The sequence below is a fragment of the Aphidius gifuensis genome, linkage group LG5 (assembly GCF_014905175.1).
Source record: "Aphidius gifuensis isolate YNYX2018 linkage group LG5, ASM1490517v1, whole genome shotgun sequence".
Classification (NCBI taxonomy): Eukaryota; Metazoa; Arthropoda; class Insecta; order Hymenoptera; family Braconidae; genus Aphidius; species Aphidius gifuensis.
Window position 1 is genome coordinate 12,531,887 of NC_057792.1, and position 14,668 is coordinate 12,546,554.

General features: G+C 28.6%; 1 protein-coding gene across 12 annotated transcripts in view; it reads right to left on the reverse strand.

Moving 5' to 3' along the window:
- Positions 1–1,843: 1,843 nt before the first annotated feature.
- LOC122857626 (RNA-binding protein Musashi homolog Rbp6) overlaps positions 1,844–14,668 on the reverse strand; it is a 228,013-nt gene continuing 215,188 nt past the window's right edge. For 5 of the 12 annotated variants that reach the window (XM_044159877.1, XM_044159884.1, XM_044159878.1 and 2 more), the window contains 4 exons: positions 13,465–13,530; positions 10,796–11,064; positions 10,593–10,653; positions 1,845–9,888 (listed from right to left, as the gene is read on the reverse strand). In XM_044159877.1, the coding sequence (XP_044015812.1) occupies positions 10,612–10,653; positions 10,796–11,064; positions 13,465–13,530 (377 nt within the window). In that variant the 3' untranslated portion in view covers positions 1,845–9,888; positions 10,593–10,611. Of the gene's footprint in view, positions 9,889–10,592; positions 10,654–10,795; positions 11,065–13,464; positions 13,531–14,668 lie in introns of all 12 variants that reach the window. The other 7 variants (XM_044159887.1, XM_044159886.1, XM_044159885.1 and 4 more) reach the window with 3 other exon arrangements.

The window sequence follows — 14,668 nt, forward strand, 5'->3', positions numbered from 1 at the left end:
AAAATTTGGTAATTACTTAATTCGTTGCCTTCTGGATAGATTAGAGTTTGGTCAAGTTTAGTCAATGAAAATTAGAATTTAGTAACCAATAGTTAATTTGATAATTGTCAAATAAAAGTGGCCGTATTAGCTGGCACTATTATGGAAAAATTAATATTATGGTTCTATTCAATAGGAAATTGCTCAATTAAGTTTAGTCAATCGAAATTAGAGTTTAGTAAATTGTCTAAATAATTTTAATTAATTATTTTCAATGAGCAATTGCAAAATTAATTATCTACATGCACAATAAGTTTTGCGCAATTTATTTTTGTTATTCTCACGGCCAAAAGGCGACGTCACAACAATCCACTAAATTGAAATTTATTTATAATGATTTAATGATAATAATAGGCTTACATGTCCAATGTATTTATCACTAATAATACCTAAATAAATTTCGATTGTTGTTGTCGATTGTTGTCGATTGTTTATTACGGAGGCTAGGAGCCATAGGCTTAGCCGTAGTATTGTATTTTATAACGAAAAAAAAACGTTCATAACTTACGAACTAATTGAAAAAAAATCATCGTATTAGGCTTAAATGATGCGTCTCAAAAAACTCCATCGCCCGCATTGTGTGTTTTTCCCAATTTTTAAGAGTTTTTGAAAAAAAAAAAAAAACTTTAAAATAGAAAAAAAAAAAAAAACAGTTTTTGAGAAAAAAAATTAAATATCCTATTTGAAGCCGAATAAAAATCCAAGTATTCCAGAGCTTTTTAAGAGCTTTCAATCGAGCCTAATATAATTTATCCTTTTATCTCCATTATCCTGAAAGTTACAGAACATTTAAAAAAATTTTTGATCAATTTTTTAACAATTTTGAAAAATTAGGCAATGAATAACTCAACGTTAAATAGACATACAGACATCGTATTAGGTTCAAATGATGCGTCTTCGAAACTCTATCGCCTGCATTGTGAGTTTGTACCTCCATCTATAATAGTTTTTGGAGAAAATAACTATATGGTCACTTTTATTTAGCAATTACCAAATTAACTATTGTTAACTAAACTTTAATTTGCATCGACTAAACTTGACCAAACTCTAATCTATCCAGCAGGCAACAAATTAAGTAATTACCAAATTTTTTCCCAGCTAAGTACATTGAGCCATGAATTAGTAAATGTCATTTACAGTTTATTAGTAGTTAGCAGACGAGTGACGGGCCGACAGAAAAACAATGATTGTAGCTCATTGTACTTGGATTGTAGATGATTCTCATTGTTAATAATTTTTATTTTTTCAAAGATTAACCAAAGACCATTGTACTATTCATCCCCTTGCTGATCACTGTTAATTAGTACTTGCGCATGCGCGTGTAGAGTGATGAAAAATAACAAATCTATTGAAGTTTGATTTATTTGATTTTAATTAAATATTAGAACTAATTGATAAGATAGTATTCAAATATTTACTTAGTTGTTGATTATTTAAAAAATATTATTGTACACATTTTAGTAAGCTTCCTCAACATTGTCCAACATCAACATGACATTTGATCTCTATTTTTTGGCATGAGTTAAGGGAATGATGAAGCTACAGAATTGATGCAGCCAAAAAAATTAAATGGTGATCAACATCAATTCCTTTTTTGCTAAAATAATTTTACCTGCACATGAGTTATTTGGTAGATGACTTCTTGTATTTTTTCAATTCGAAATTAATCTTTATTATATTTTCATTTTTCTCATCGTCTTCGAATTTTATATTAGCCTCTGTTTATTATCTTTTGTTTATTAACTTTTCTCACTAATCCTTCAGTGATCATATATATTTTGTTCAACTTGAATATTTAATAATTTATCATATGTTAATAATTTTCCTTTTCGCTTTGTACATTTTATTGATAACGGTACCTCAATCAATCCATGATCTTCATTTGCAGCTTCTCCAAAAAAAAAATACATCTTATTTTGTCACTCTCATCACATACATCCATCGTAAATTTTTTACCAGTTCCTCGTTCGTTTTTCCATTCCTTTATTTCACTTTTATTTATAATTCGTGCTCGAATTGTATCACTGTATTGAATTTTTGATTTAATTTTTTACGTCATTTATATTCATTTCTAATTTTTGACTTACCATATTGTGTTTAATTTTAAATCTGTTATTTTTTTAATTTTCTTATTTATCAATGTATTTTTTTTTGTGTTTTTATCACTCAGTTTTATTTTTTTTCTTCATTTTTGGATTGTTCCCATCTTGTTTTCTTTTACCCATTTCGATTTTATTGGCTTATGATTTCAAAAATTTCGTTGTATCTGTTCTTAAATTGGTTAAAAATGATAGATGTTTTTTTTTTTTCTATTGATGATGTGATGTTGTTGCATTAATTTTGTTTTTATTTTTATGTCATTAATTTTTGGTTATTATATGTTGTTTTTAATTTGACTAAAATGGATTCTGATTATTCTCCACATTATTATATCTTAGGTCACATATATTGTATTATTTTCTTCTGTTTTTTTTTAAACTTGTCATTTCATTTTTTTGTTTTTTTTTGTGATTTATTTGATAATTTCTCTTAGATTTCCATTCGCATATTAAGAGAGGGTAACATAATTGAAATCATATTTTTTTTTATATATTCAGTGGTTTTTTTTCATATTTTTCCATATTTATAATATTTTTCGTTATATTCAGTGATTTTTCCATAATACTTTGCTATATTTTTCTATATTTTCCTTTATGTTTACTGATGTTTCCCCGATATTTTCCCATTTCATCGTGTTTAGATTAATTAAGACACTTTCGAGGGATCTACTATGATTGAAGGGGGGGGGGAGGAGGAGAAGTTAATTAATATGTTCCTATATTTATCGTAATTTTTCTTATATTTACTGATTTTTCTTTGTTATTAACCTATTTTTTTCTACATTTTCTTTTATATTTACTGATCCCATATTTATCGTTTTTTCTTTATATTCCCTGATCTTCTTTGATATTTTTCTATTTTTGTCTACATTTTCCTTTATATTTACTGATATTTTCCCATATGTATCATATTTTTCTTCATATTCCGTGATTTTCACTAAATATTTACTGATATTTCCCATATTTATCCTATTTTTCTTTGTATTCAGTAAGTTTTCATTGATATTTACTCATATTTTCCTGATATTTTCTCATAATTATCAAAGTTGTCTTTATATTCAGCGCTTTTTTCTTTAGATTTACTGATATTTTTCTATATTTATCGGTTTTTCTTTATATACAGCGACTTTTTCTTCATATTTACTGATATTTTTCCATATTTATCAGTTTTTTCTTTATATTCAGTAGCTTTTCGTTCATATTCACTGATATTATCCCATATTTATCGTTTTTTTCTTTATATTCAGTGATTTTTCTATATTTTCCTCATATTTAATGATGTTCCCCATATTTATCGTATTTAGATTAAGGTACTTAGAAAATTTTCGGGGGGGGGGGGGGTCCAGACGAAAAGCGAAAACAATAGGAAATTGAAATTCCCTAAAAAAAAATAAAAATCAGTTTCTTTAAGCTGAAAAAGCGTCAAGTTTGTACAGTGTTCGTCAGAATCACTGTTCATTGACGTTTTTTTATACGGTGAAAATATTCCAAACAAAATACAGAAAAGAAATTGAGAATGCAGTTTTAGACAGAGCCAGTAGTCTAACAACCAGAGTTCTGGACCAGCGGGCGGTCAGAGGAAAGGTAGATCGGAGGAGACGGAGGACCGGAACCCTGTCGGTAAAACAGAGATGATAAAGAAGTTTGAATATATCATTTGAATGTATGAATTTCCAAGTGCCATGTCCCATGTTTCATGTCTTATGACTCATGCTTCATGTCCCATGTCCCATGGCTTATGTCTTATGTATGAATATATTCAAAATTCAATTTTGGTAAAAACTTTCTGACGCTCAATACGTGTAATTTTCAATTAAAAACTAATAAAATGTTGTAGTAGTATTTAATTGTTTATAATGAAAAATAAATTCTATTTGCAAAAAATTGATATGCACGTGGGAATTCGCTGACTCTAAATACGTGTCATTTAAATGGGTACTTCTTCACTATTCTATTGTAATTATCCTATATAAACGAGAAGTTTTTGTGAAATTTTATCATTCGAAAATCAAGACTGTAAGGAAAAGTAAGAACGCAATCTAATAATAACGTTGCTGAAATGGAGAGCAAATTGGATCTTAAAAAAATGTCTGAGTTAAAGTTTAAGAGAAAGTACAAAGTAACAGCTCTACAGAAGATTCATAATGAATACAGTGGATTTATGGCTACATAAAACTGATAAACACCAAGACTAAGTGACTTTCGAGAGAATATAAATTATTGAAAGATTTGACAAAAGATGTTGTGACAAAAATTCAAAGTTACTGTGAAAGAAAGTCCGGTGCAAGACTAGTCGAAATAAATAATAAATATACTGTTTTCTTACCAAAAAGATGCTGAATATTATTTTTGTAATAAAAAAAATTCCTTGAATTAAAGGATAGTATTAAAAAATAAGTTTCAACATTGCAATGTATTGGAGAAAATAATCAAGTTGTATTATTAGAAAATTGGTCTAAGCCTATACACAATATTCAATAGATAAATTACATTTGAAAAATTCATTTTGTCATAATTTTTTATTAACAAATTCTCATACCTTTATACATTGTAAGTATAATTATTTATAATTCTGATTCATTTTCCCATGTATCATGTTCAGAATCAAAACTTTACCATCTTACATGTACCTTATTCTTACGTTATGTTAAAATTTTTTCGACGAGATCTATATCTCGATAGCGTACTGGACTCAGTTCTTCTCGATAAAAACATCCTTCAACATTGTTTTCTTGATAGTCAGCAAGCTTGTAAGTATTGTATTCAATACTTTTGTGGTTGTAAAAACTTCAATTACTAACGGAAGTTGTAAGTTTAACTAGATGATGTAGTACATAATCGGTTTACATTTTTTTGAGGGTAGACAAATCTGTGACGGAAATCAATGAATTAAAATAAATTGCATGTATTTTATTTGTTAAATGAATAAAAGTCTAAGGTAAGACTTTGTACTTTACCTTCCACATTTATTTATTTATCAAATAAAATACATATGATTTATTTTTATAAATTGAAATGTCTAAAAACAAGCAGTAGTTTCAAAAAATGTAGCTAAGGAATTAACGTAGCCGAAAAATAGAAATGGTAAGCTACATCGATTCCCCCTAGCTTGATCTCTTCCTTAACTACTGCTCTTCATTAGTATTTTATTTTTATATCAAATAGAATGCATGTAATTTATTTGTTAAATAAATAAATGTTCATCAATTAGTAATCTCAATTAAGTCTTCAGCTTAATTGCCAAAATGAATCAAAATAATTGTGTTGAATGCCATAATAAATTAAAATACATTTGGCAAATGTGAAAGAAAATGATGAAACTAAATAAATTGTATTTTCATATTCATTAACTACTAAGCCATTTGCCACAATTATTTTTATATATAACCAGAGCCGGAAAGTTCGTCTGTTATTTCAGTTTGCAGTAAATACCATGGCAACATGGTGAAATATAGTTAAAAAAAAAGACGATCTGAACCTAGTACATAGAAAAATGGCCTAATTTTTTTTGGCCTCTTAAAAATGGCCTTATATTTTTGGCCTTTTTAAATGGCCATATGTTTTTGGCCTTTTAAAAATGGCCTTATTTTTTTGGTTTAAAAAATTATTTATTTAAATATATTTAATTCTTAATATATTAGATATATTATATATACATTTAGTTTAAAAATGGCTTCGTTTTTAGTTTAAAAAAGTCCCTTTTGAAGAGGCCGAAAACATAAAGCCATTTAAAAAGGCCAAAAATATAAGGCCATTTTTAAGAGGCCAAAAATATGAGGCTATTTTAAAAGGCCATTTTCAAGAGGCCAAAAAAAAATAAAGCTATTTTTTGAGGCCGTTTTTTCCATGTACGAGGTTCAGATCGTCTTTTTTAAAAACTATATTTCATCATGTTGCCATGGTATTTACGGCAAACTGAAATAACAGACGAACTTCCCGGCTCTGTATATAACAATAAAAAATTTGTACGTAAGGTTCTAGCATAGAGTAAATTCAAGTAGAATAAAAATCTTCTTTTGTCAACTTGCGTTCGTTATTATGAATAAAAATAAAAATATCGTCATGTCTACTAATAAAGCGTCGTTGATTAAAACCTCAGCCGATTTGATTGGCTATTATGAACCATTAGACCCTGTGAAAAAATGTTAATATTAAATCCAACAAGGTTTACAAATGAAAGAAAATTATAACGATTGTTTTTGGGAAAAAAAAAAGTCAATATGATTTAATGTTGACCCATTGGGTTCGTCGGTTCGAAAAATATTTCAAAACAACGAAACTCGAAACCTTAGTCAACATAGTACATTAGTTTTCGGTTGTGGTCCTAGCTCTAAAATGAAAATGAAAAATTTCTTAAGGCCCATATATTTGAACAAAAAGTTCCATCGTTTAAAAAAAAAAAAAAAAATCAAAATGACCATCTCAAAAGCCGATTTGATCAAGCAATTTGATAAATATTGCAAAAGAACAAAAAGTCTCGTGAAAAACGAAAATATAATCGTTCTACGGAACCTTCAAAATCAAGATTATTCGTTAAAAAAAAGGTGTGGAGTTTTACCGCCGAGTATAAGTAAGAAGGAAATTAGGAATTAATTCAGTGCCACTCAGAATCAAGACTATCTGAAGTAACGTAAAATGGCCCATGCACATATGTTCTTCTGATGAATTCAATTTTTATGCATGTTTTATGCTATTCAATAAAAAAAAACTCATTTTATTAATCATTTTCGGGAGTTCATTATTCCATTTAACTATTTGAAGCAATCAGAATTCAAGTTTACTACTTGAATTCATGTTTTATGATTTTATAAGAAAGTAAGAAAATTAAATCATGCAGACATATGCAAGCTATGACATTTGTATTGGTTACTTTACCTATTTGCTGTGGATTAGACTTTCTTTTATTCTTATTACCTTTAATTTATTAAATCGTTTTCCGTTTATTTTGAGTCTCAATGTGTTTGCTCGAAATCAGTCAACGAAGATTCTAAAGTTTTTTCTTACAATAAAATATATTTTTCATTATATTTGCGAACCAATCAAAATCAATCACTTTAATCAATTATATATTGCAATGATAATTACTATTTATATTGTTTAACCTTTTTTTATTTTATTTCGTTAATACGTTATTCGAATGCTTAATGTATTTTTGTTATAATAATTTTAACATATGATATTTCGTAGTATTGCTATCGTTACTGTAAATTGACACCATTTACCAGAAAGTTGAACATCCTAGCCAAGTTTTCTACTTGTCATTTTTTTTCAATCGTTATTTTTTTTTTTGATTTCATAATAAGTCGAACACAAAATGGCTGCTGGCTCTTTGTCTTCAAACGCCCACATCGTTTTTATATAATATAACTGGTTTTATTATAATCATCATATTTGAAAAAAAAAAATTAATACTAAATTCTTTATTCTACTGATACGCAGTAGGAAATAATGATAAATGATCAATACTGTCAACGAAAAATAAATATTATTGAATTAAATACTATTCTAAATTTTTTATTTTAGTCCTTTTTTTATACAACTTTCGAATTGCTTAAAAAACTAAAAAGTATAACTCTTGTTATTGAGTCATTGCTATGTTTTGTAGCTATATGGCAAGTTTAGAAGCATTATCATTCGGTAACAACTACTTTAAAATAGTAGAAGTTCAAGATTTCTAAGTTATCACTATGTTAGCAATTTTTATTATTTTATGTCTTGTTGATTGATTCATAACCTAATATATAACAATTAATTGAATGTGAATAAGACTCCTACAATCATTTCCTTTCTTTATAAGCTAAAGATAGTGTGTTAGTCATAAAATCAACAATTATTCTTGTTCATCTGGGATAAGGATACTTCATTTTTCTTGAAACTTGAAATGAGACATCTTGGAAATCGGTAACGAACTAGAGGTTTTTGAACGGACGCCTATAATGCCAGCTAACTATCTTACTAATATTGAATTCTTTTAGAAAAGCACTGAGAATGTTATTTACCAATTTGATCTCTTTTGAGACGACTCCAATGGTATCAGCCTCCATTGATCTGTTTTTAACTTCACTAATTACTCTAAGCATGGGGATACATAAAACCTTTATTATCAACGAAATATAAAAAATTGAATCATTGTGAGACAACTGATAAAAAATGAAAAATTAAGATAAATAACGTCTGCTGCTGCTCATTTTCGTAAATACTAGTTTCAGTATCAAGTTGAGGAAGATGTAATACAACCCTATAAATATCAGTTCCATCATGAATTTAGTTGAATTCACTTTTTTTTTTTACTGTCATTAATAGTTAAAAGTATGAATTATTTCTCGTACTGCACTGCCTTGTTTTTCAAGTTATTTCATTTGTTTTATTAAAGGTTGATTTGGCAAAATATATTGAAAAAGTCACGTAATAAAAATGAAAATGATAATACCCGAGCTGACTACACATTTTTTTTATTCTTCATTATCAAGTCATTCTTCAACACTAGGCTCTACATATTTAATTATTCATTCATATATTCATTCGATTTGTTTATTTATCAAATATTTATTTATTGATTTGATTGATTAATTAATTTAATGATTTATTTAGTAATTCATTTATTTATCCACTTATTTATTTATTTATTTATTTATTTATTTATTCGTTTATTTATTTATTTATTTATTTATTCATTTGTTTATTTATTTATATATCTATTTTTTTATTTATTCATTTATTCTTTTAATTATTCTTTGATCAATTTATTTATTTATTTATTTACTTACTTACTCATTTATTTATTTATTTATCTGTTTATTTTTTTATTTATATATCTATTTATTCATTTATTTATTTGTGTATTTATTTATTCATTTATTGATTCATTTATTTATTTATTTATTTATTCATTTATTTATTTATTTATTTATTTATTCATTTATTTATTTATTTATTTATTTATTCATTTATTTATTTGTTTATTATTATATTTATATATTCTTTTTATTATTCATTCTTTTATTTATTTATATATTTATTAATTCATCTATTTATTTATTTACTTTTTTATTCATTTATTCATATATGCATTGATTAATTCATTCATTTATTTATTTTTATTCAGTTTGAATTCATTTTATTTGTATTTCTTTTTCTTTGTTGTCTTGCTACTGACTCATCTTGTGGGTCTCCTCTCAGTTGTATTTCAAAATGGTGTTTTTTTATTGCTTAGTCTTAAAATAATTATTTTTCTCCAGCATCTAGGTGCAATTAGAGGAAATCATTATTTTTTTATTTCATCATAATTTTCTCTACATTTGTTTTTACTATAAAATTGAGTTTCCATTTCTTCTTCAATGAAAAATTTTCGTAGTTATCCTAAATTGTTTCTCATTGAGATTCCTAATATTCTTTATTTTTCTACGTCAATTTTACTATGCTAGACTACTTCACTTATGTGACTGTTGGAAGTTTTTCAAAGTAATAATAGATGATCTACCATCGTCATTATCTATTATGACACCTATCTGATTTTCATATTAAATATTTCGTTTCCCACGCATCAATCATTTATAATATATGACTATATTTATATAGAATATAATATGAAATAATATAATCTTGTATAATATTTTATAAATTTTGATGACTCATTTCTTATTTTAGTCATACTGCAGACAACCACTGGTTAAATTAATGAGATCGCCTCTTATCTTGTAGTTATTCGTGCTGCTCGTTAGTTGTACTACTCTTTGCCTTTTCGTCCATCCTGTTCAAAAAACAAACGAATCAAGGGATTAATATTAATGTTAAATGCTCCTTATTTTATACTTAGTTTATCATTATTCTCATATCAAAATTTTATATTAACTATTTTTTTTCCATGAGTATCACACAACATAACAATTATTTTCCGAGATATTATGCTGTCTATAGTTTACGCCCAAAAGTCGTCTCGTGTCCGAAATACATATATCCGAGTCTTTGTTTCTGGGTTTATGTGTAGCTTAGTAACTAGTCTTCAATCAAACCGGCGAGATTTTCATTTTCATTAGCGAATAAATAAAATCATCTTCCACAATTATACAGATAAAAGAAATTTAAACTAAACTGTCTGGCCTTATAAAGGTTTGCATTCAATACTTGCTAACATGAGCCCATGTCAAATTTGTATCAAGAGAGTAGAAAAATCCATACACTGTGTAAGAAAAAAAAGAAGCGTAGATGTCGGGGCACTCCAAGTTGTTTTACTATTTAACTAGAATTATATCCATAATATTCCTGTTTGCACACGTAATATAATATTTGAAAGTTACAAGCAACTTTGTAAAAAATACTTGACGTATAGATTTTTAATTGATGCAATGATCATGTAAAAGACCTTTCAAATAAGTGAACAAGAAAACCTACTTTTAGTTCTCTAGTTTTGCTTGCGATGGATCAAATTGTAAACGGAAGTATTATAGTACGTACTTTCTCATCGGAACAAAACTCAATGGTATCCATTCGTAAACGCTGCTGGTATCAAAGGACCCTGCAGAAAAAAATGTTTGTCCATCCTTCATTTATTTAAATAATAATTTTTTATATATATAATAATAATAATAATAAAAATAATAATAATAATAATACATTACAATAATAGTACAATTACAAATAAGCTGAAATTTACTTACAGGACTGTAGTTCAGCGGGGCACGGGATACGGCGATGGCGGGGAATCCGGTATTCGGCGGTTGTGGACTGGCTGCTGCCTGTACGTAGCTAGCTACTGCGGAGTCGGCTGCTGCGGCTGCTGCGACAGCCGCTGCACTTGAACTGTACATATCAATTGGTCCAGGTGAGTTAGCAGCTGGAAACGAACGTTGTGGACCACTATGACCACCAGCACCGTGTGGAGAGGCAGGTGGAAACCCTGCTTGTGCAGCTTGGTAGTTGCTCATCACTGTAATATTATGTGTCACTTATTTTTATGAAGTTTCAATGATCTTATAATAATATATATCTTCCAAAACTTGTTTAATTTCTATTGCTCGAAAATAATTTTATCATTATTAAGTTCCATTTATCAGAAATAAAGTTTATAAAATTCAATGGTTTATACGCGTAACCATTTTTCTCAACAAAAGCAATACAACCATGTTTAAGCGCAATTCTATAAAAAGAGCTGATACCGAATCTAGTGGCATTCCCTCTTACAGTCGCTCCAGCTTTTCGAATTTTCTTTCTAATGTATTCTATCATATAATCTACTGTTAATATTGTCATGTTCAGTGCTCCAAGCAGTTCGTAGATCTGTATCCCTCACGGAAATATTTTATAAAATTTTGGCAAACTTGTTAAGAAGTTTTTATAAAGTTTTTATAGAAATTTTATAAAAATTATATAAAAAATTTTGAACTTTCATCACATCACCCCCCCCCCCACGTGAATCGATTTTTTTGAAAAAATAACTCAAATTTTAATGAAATAAAAAATAAATCTTTCGTCGGGATTTGAACCCGGGTCTTTCTGTTTGTGAAGCAAGGACTTTACTTCAAAGCCAGAGTTTCTACGACAGATATCTATCAAAATATACATAAGAATATGACATCGTCGCTAATAACCCTGGATGTTGATGCGACGTTAAATAAAAACATTAAAAAAAAAAAAAAAAAGAATATTACTATACCCAGAAAAACCTGGGTTCAAATCGCGACAAATTTATAAAATTTTCATATAATTTTCATAAAATTTTCATATAATTTTTATAAATATTTTATAAATATTTTATAAAAATTGTATAAAAACTTTTTAACAAGTTTGGCCAAATTTTATAAAAATTTTATAAAATCTTTCCGTGGGGGAGGTTAAACTTGCTAACGGATAGGTAGTATTTCTGTAAATAACTACAGATATGTTATTATTTTTATATTATTTTTTTAGTAAAGGTTTAATAATACTGTTTGATGATAGAAGTCATGTGTAGTTACGTAGTATTTGTACTTTTTTCACTACACTTTTCGTAGTAATTCCATATAGTCACTCGTAGTTTCATGTAGTATGGTGTAGTAGTTCGTAGTGATATGTAATCATTGGTAGTTACACTGAAATAAATTATGAGGTCACAGTCTGACCCACATACGAAACGAGCCAATAAATTGAAAGAATAAAAAAAAAAAAAATGTTTTATTGATAAATACTAAAATATATTTTTGAGATATTAAAAAAAATGACAATTATAGGCAGTTTAAACACTCTTTTTTGCACGTTTCCTTCTTTTTTCCTTAAGCAACATTCCCTTCTCGCGACGTTCATGGATGCTGCCTTTTCAAATTCTACAGTGCACCGGATTTCCATGCATCGAAGGTAATCATGAAAACCTTTAGTGGTACAGTCGGTTGTCAGGTTTGAACCCGGGACCTCTCGATCACGAAGCCAAACCGTTACCGTTGCCATATCGTTGGTACTATTTTTAATATATATGTTTCCATAAATATTTAAAACATATTCATATTTAATATATATATGAATTAATTGAATTCAATCCCATATTATATAGTTATTAAAATTTTTTAGAAGATTACAATGAAGACAATTAGTAGATTCCAAAACATTTAACTTTACTATCATAACCCCTTATGAATACTCATAATATATTACTATTATTAATAATCAAAAACTCAAAAAATGTTGAAATGTAGTAAATAGTGTAGTCATAGTAGTGACGTATAAGAAGTAGTAGATGTAGTACTTGTGTTTTTTGTAGTCATGGTGTCACTAAATCTGGCTATGAATCTGGCTCTCGCCCTATACATTGCAATCATATTCAATTACTGTCTGATAGTAATCCAAGCTAGACATAATAATTTCCCATCAATGGCTGTCAGCCATGTTTGATTCCTTCTATGGAAGACACAACCCGGGACACTTCACTTATTAAAGAAGTGTTGAAACCCTGGAGACTAGTCACTCACCACGAGAAGCCGAGGCACTGGATTCGGATAGTGCCGAAAAGAGAGAAAGAAAATAGTTGAAAGTAAATAGACTGCACACTTGAAAAGTCTGATGTATTTGATAAAAGATTGCAAGTGACAAATACTGGATATCTCATATATAAAAGTTTGGACAGATTTAGAAACAAGAAAAAAAGTCAAGCATAGCTGAAGGCGTTGAGGCGTCGCATGTATCCACAATTTTTTGTCACTCTCTTTCTCTTACATTCCGTATATTTCCTCCGTCTATATGCATGTTTGTAGTGAAATAAAAAAAAAAAAAAAACGCGAACAAATTAGATGAAGATAATAGATTTATTACGAGTAACTCGTATGAAAAACTTACACATTTTCGAGTATTTATAACGTACCAGAAAGAGCTTGCGTAAGCAGAGGCGTGTTGTTGTTAGGTGTAAGTTGTCCATTGGTGATGTCCACTGAAACACAAAGCTCTAGTACACAACCAAACAAAATAATTTTTTTCAATCAAAAAAAGCAGTATGGAACGATCGTTTTCGCACTTTGCCTCTGTACAATTGACTCTTTTTTGACATCGATTTTTAAAAAATCAGAAAGAAAATTTAAATTGAAAATTTGGAAGTACCAATCTGATGTGTAGCTCCTATTTTATTGTGCACGTTTCTCTTTGTCTTATCCGATCTTTACAATTTATTTTTACGTCAGATATCGTTGCCGACTTTTTAAGTGCATTCGAGTAAGTACTAAATAATATCAGTTCAATATTTTGACCAGTCAGAGTTTCACCATATTGGTTGAATGCAGAAAAATGAATATTAAAAAAAAATATACAGACTGTCCCATTTTAATCTGATGATGGATTTTCCTCGAAAAATATGCCTCCGATTAAAAATAATTCTTAGAAAAAAAGTAGGGTTCAGAATCAACTTTGAAAAAAAAATTAAACTCTGATTGAAGTCCGGCGTCCCGGATCCGATTCCGATCAGGACAGAGTACGGAAAGCCCGATCCGATTCAAGTCCGGTTACCCAGATCCGATTCGGATCCAAAAAGAGTCAAGGTACCTGGATCCGGCTTACCTTAGCAAAACCTGACTGGACCCGGATGTTGACTTTGAAAAAAAAATCACACTTCGATTTAAGTCCGGCAATCCGGATCCGATTTGGATCAGGAAAGTGTAAGGAAAGCCGGATCCGGTTAGCATTAGCCATAACGGATGCGAAAAAGGTCAGGAAACCCGGATCCGGATTACCTTAGCCACACCGGATCCGATTCGGATCAGGATTCGGCCAAGCCGAATTCAATTTCCACTCGGGATATTAATATTATTAGAACTTACATTAATATTGATAATAATTTCCGGCACATCAAGTCAAGAAGAAGTGTGACTCAAATTCAAAAGTATTTTCCTCAATTACTATTAAAACATAATTTTTCCTGAATACAAAGAGCTTTCTGTTTAAATAGAATGCTACGGTACCGTATTTTTTTAAATAGGTTACACACTCACCGTTCGATTATTGTAGTGTGTTTGCCATATTAGGCCATGGTATAACGATAGAAACTTTCGACAAAGTCAGAACCAGTCAAATCAGTT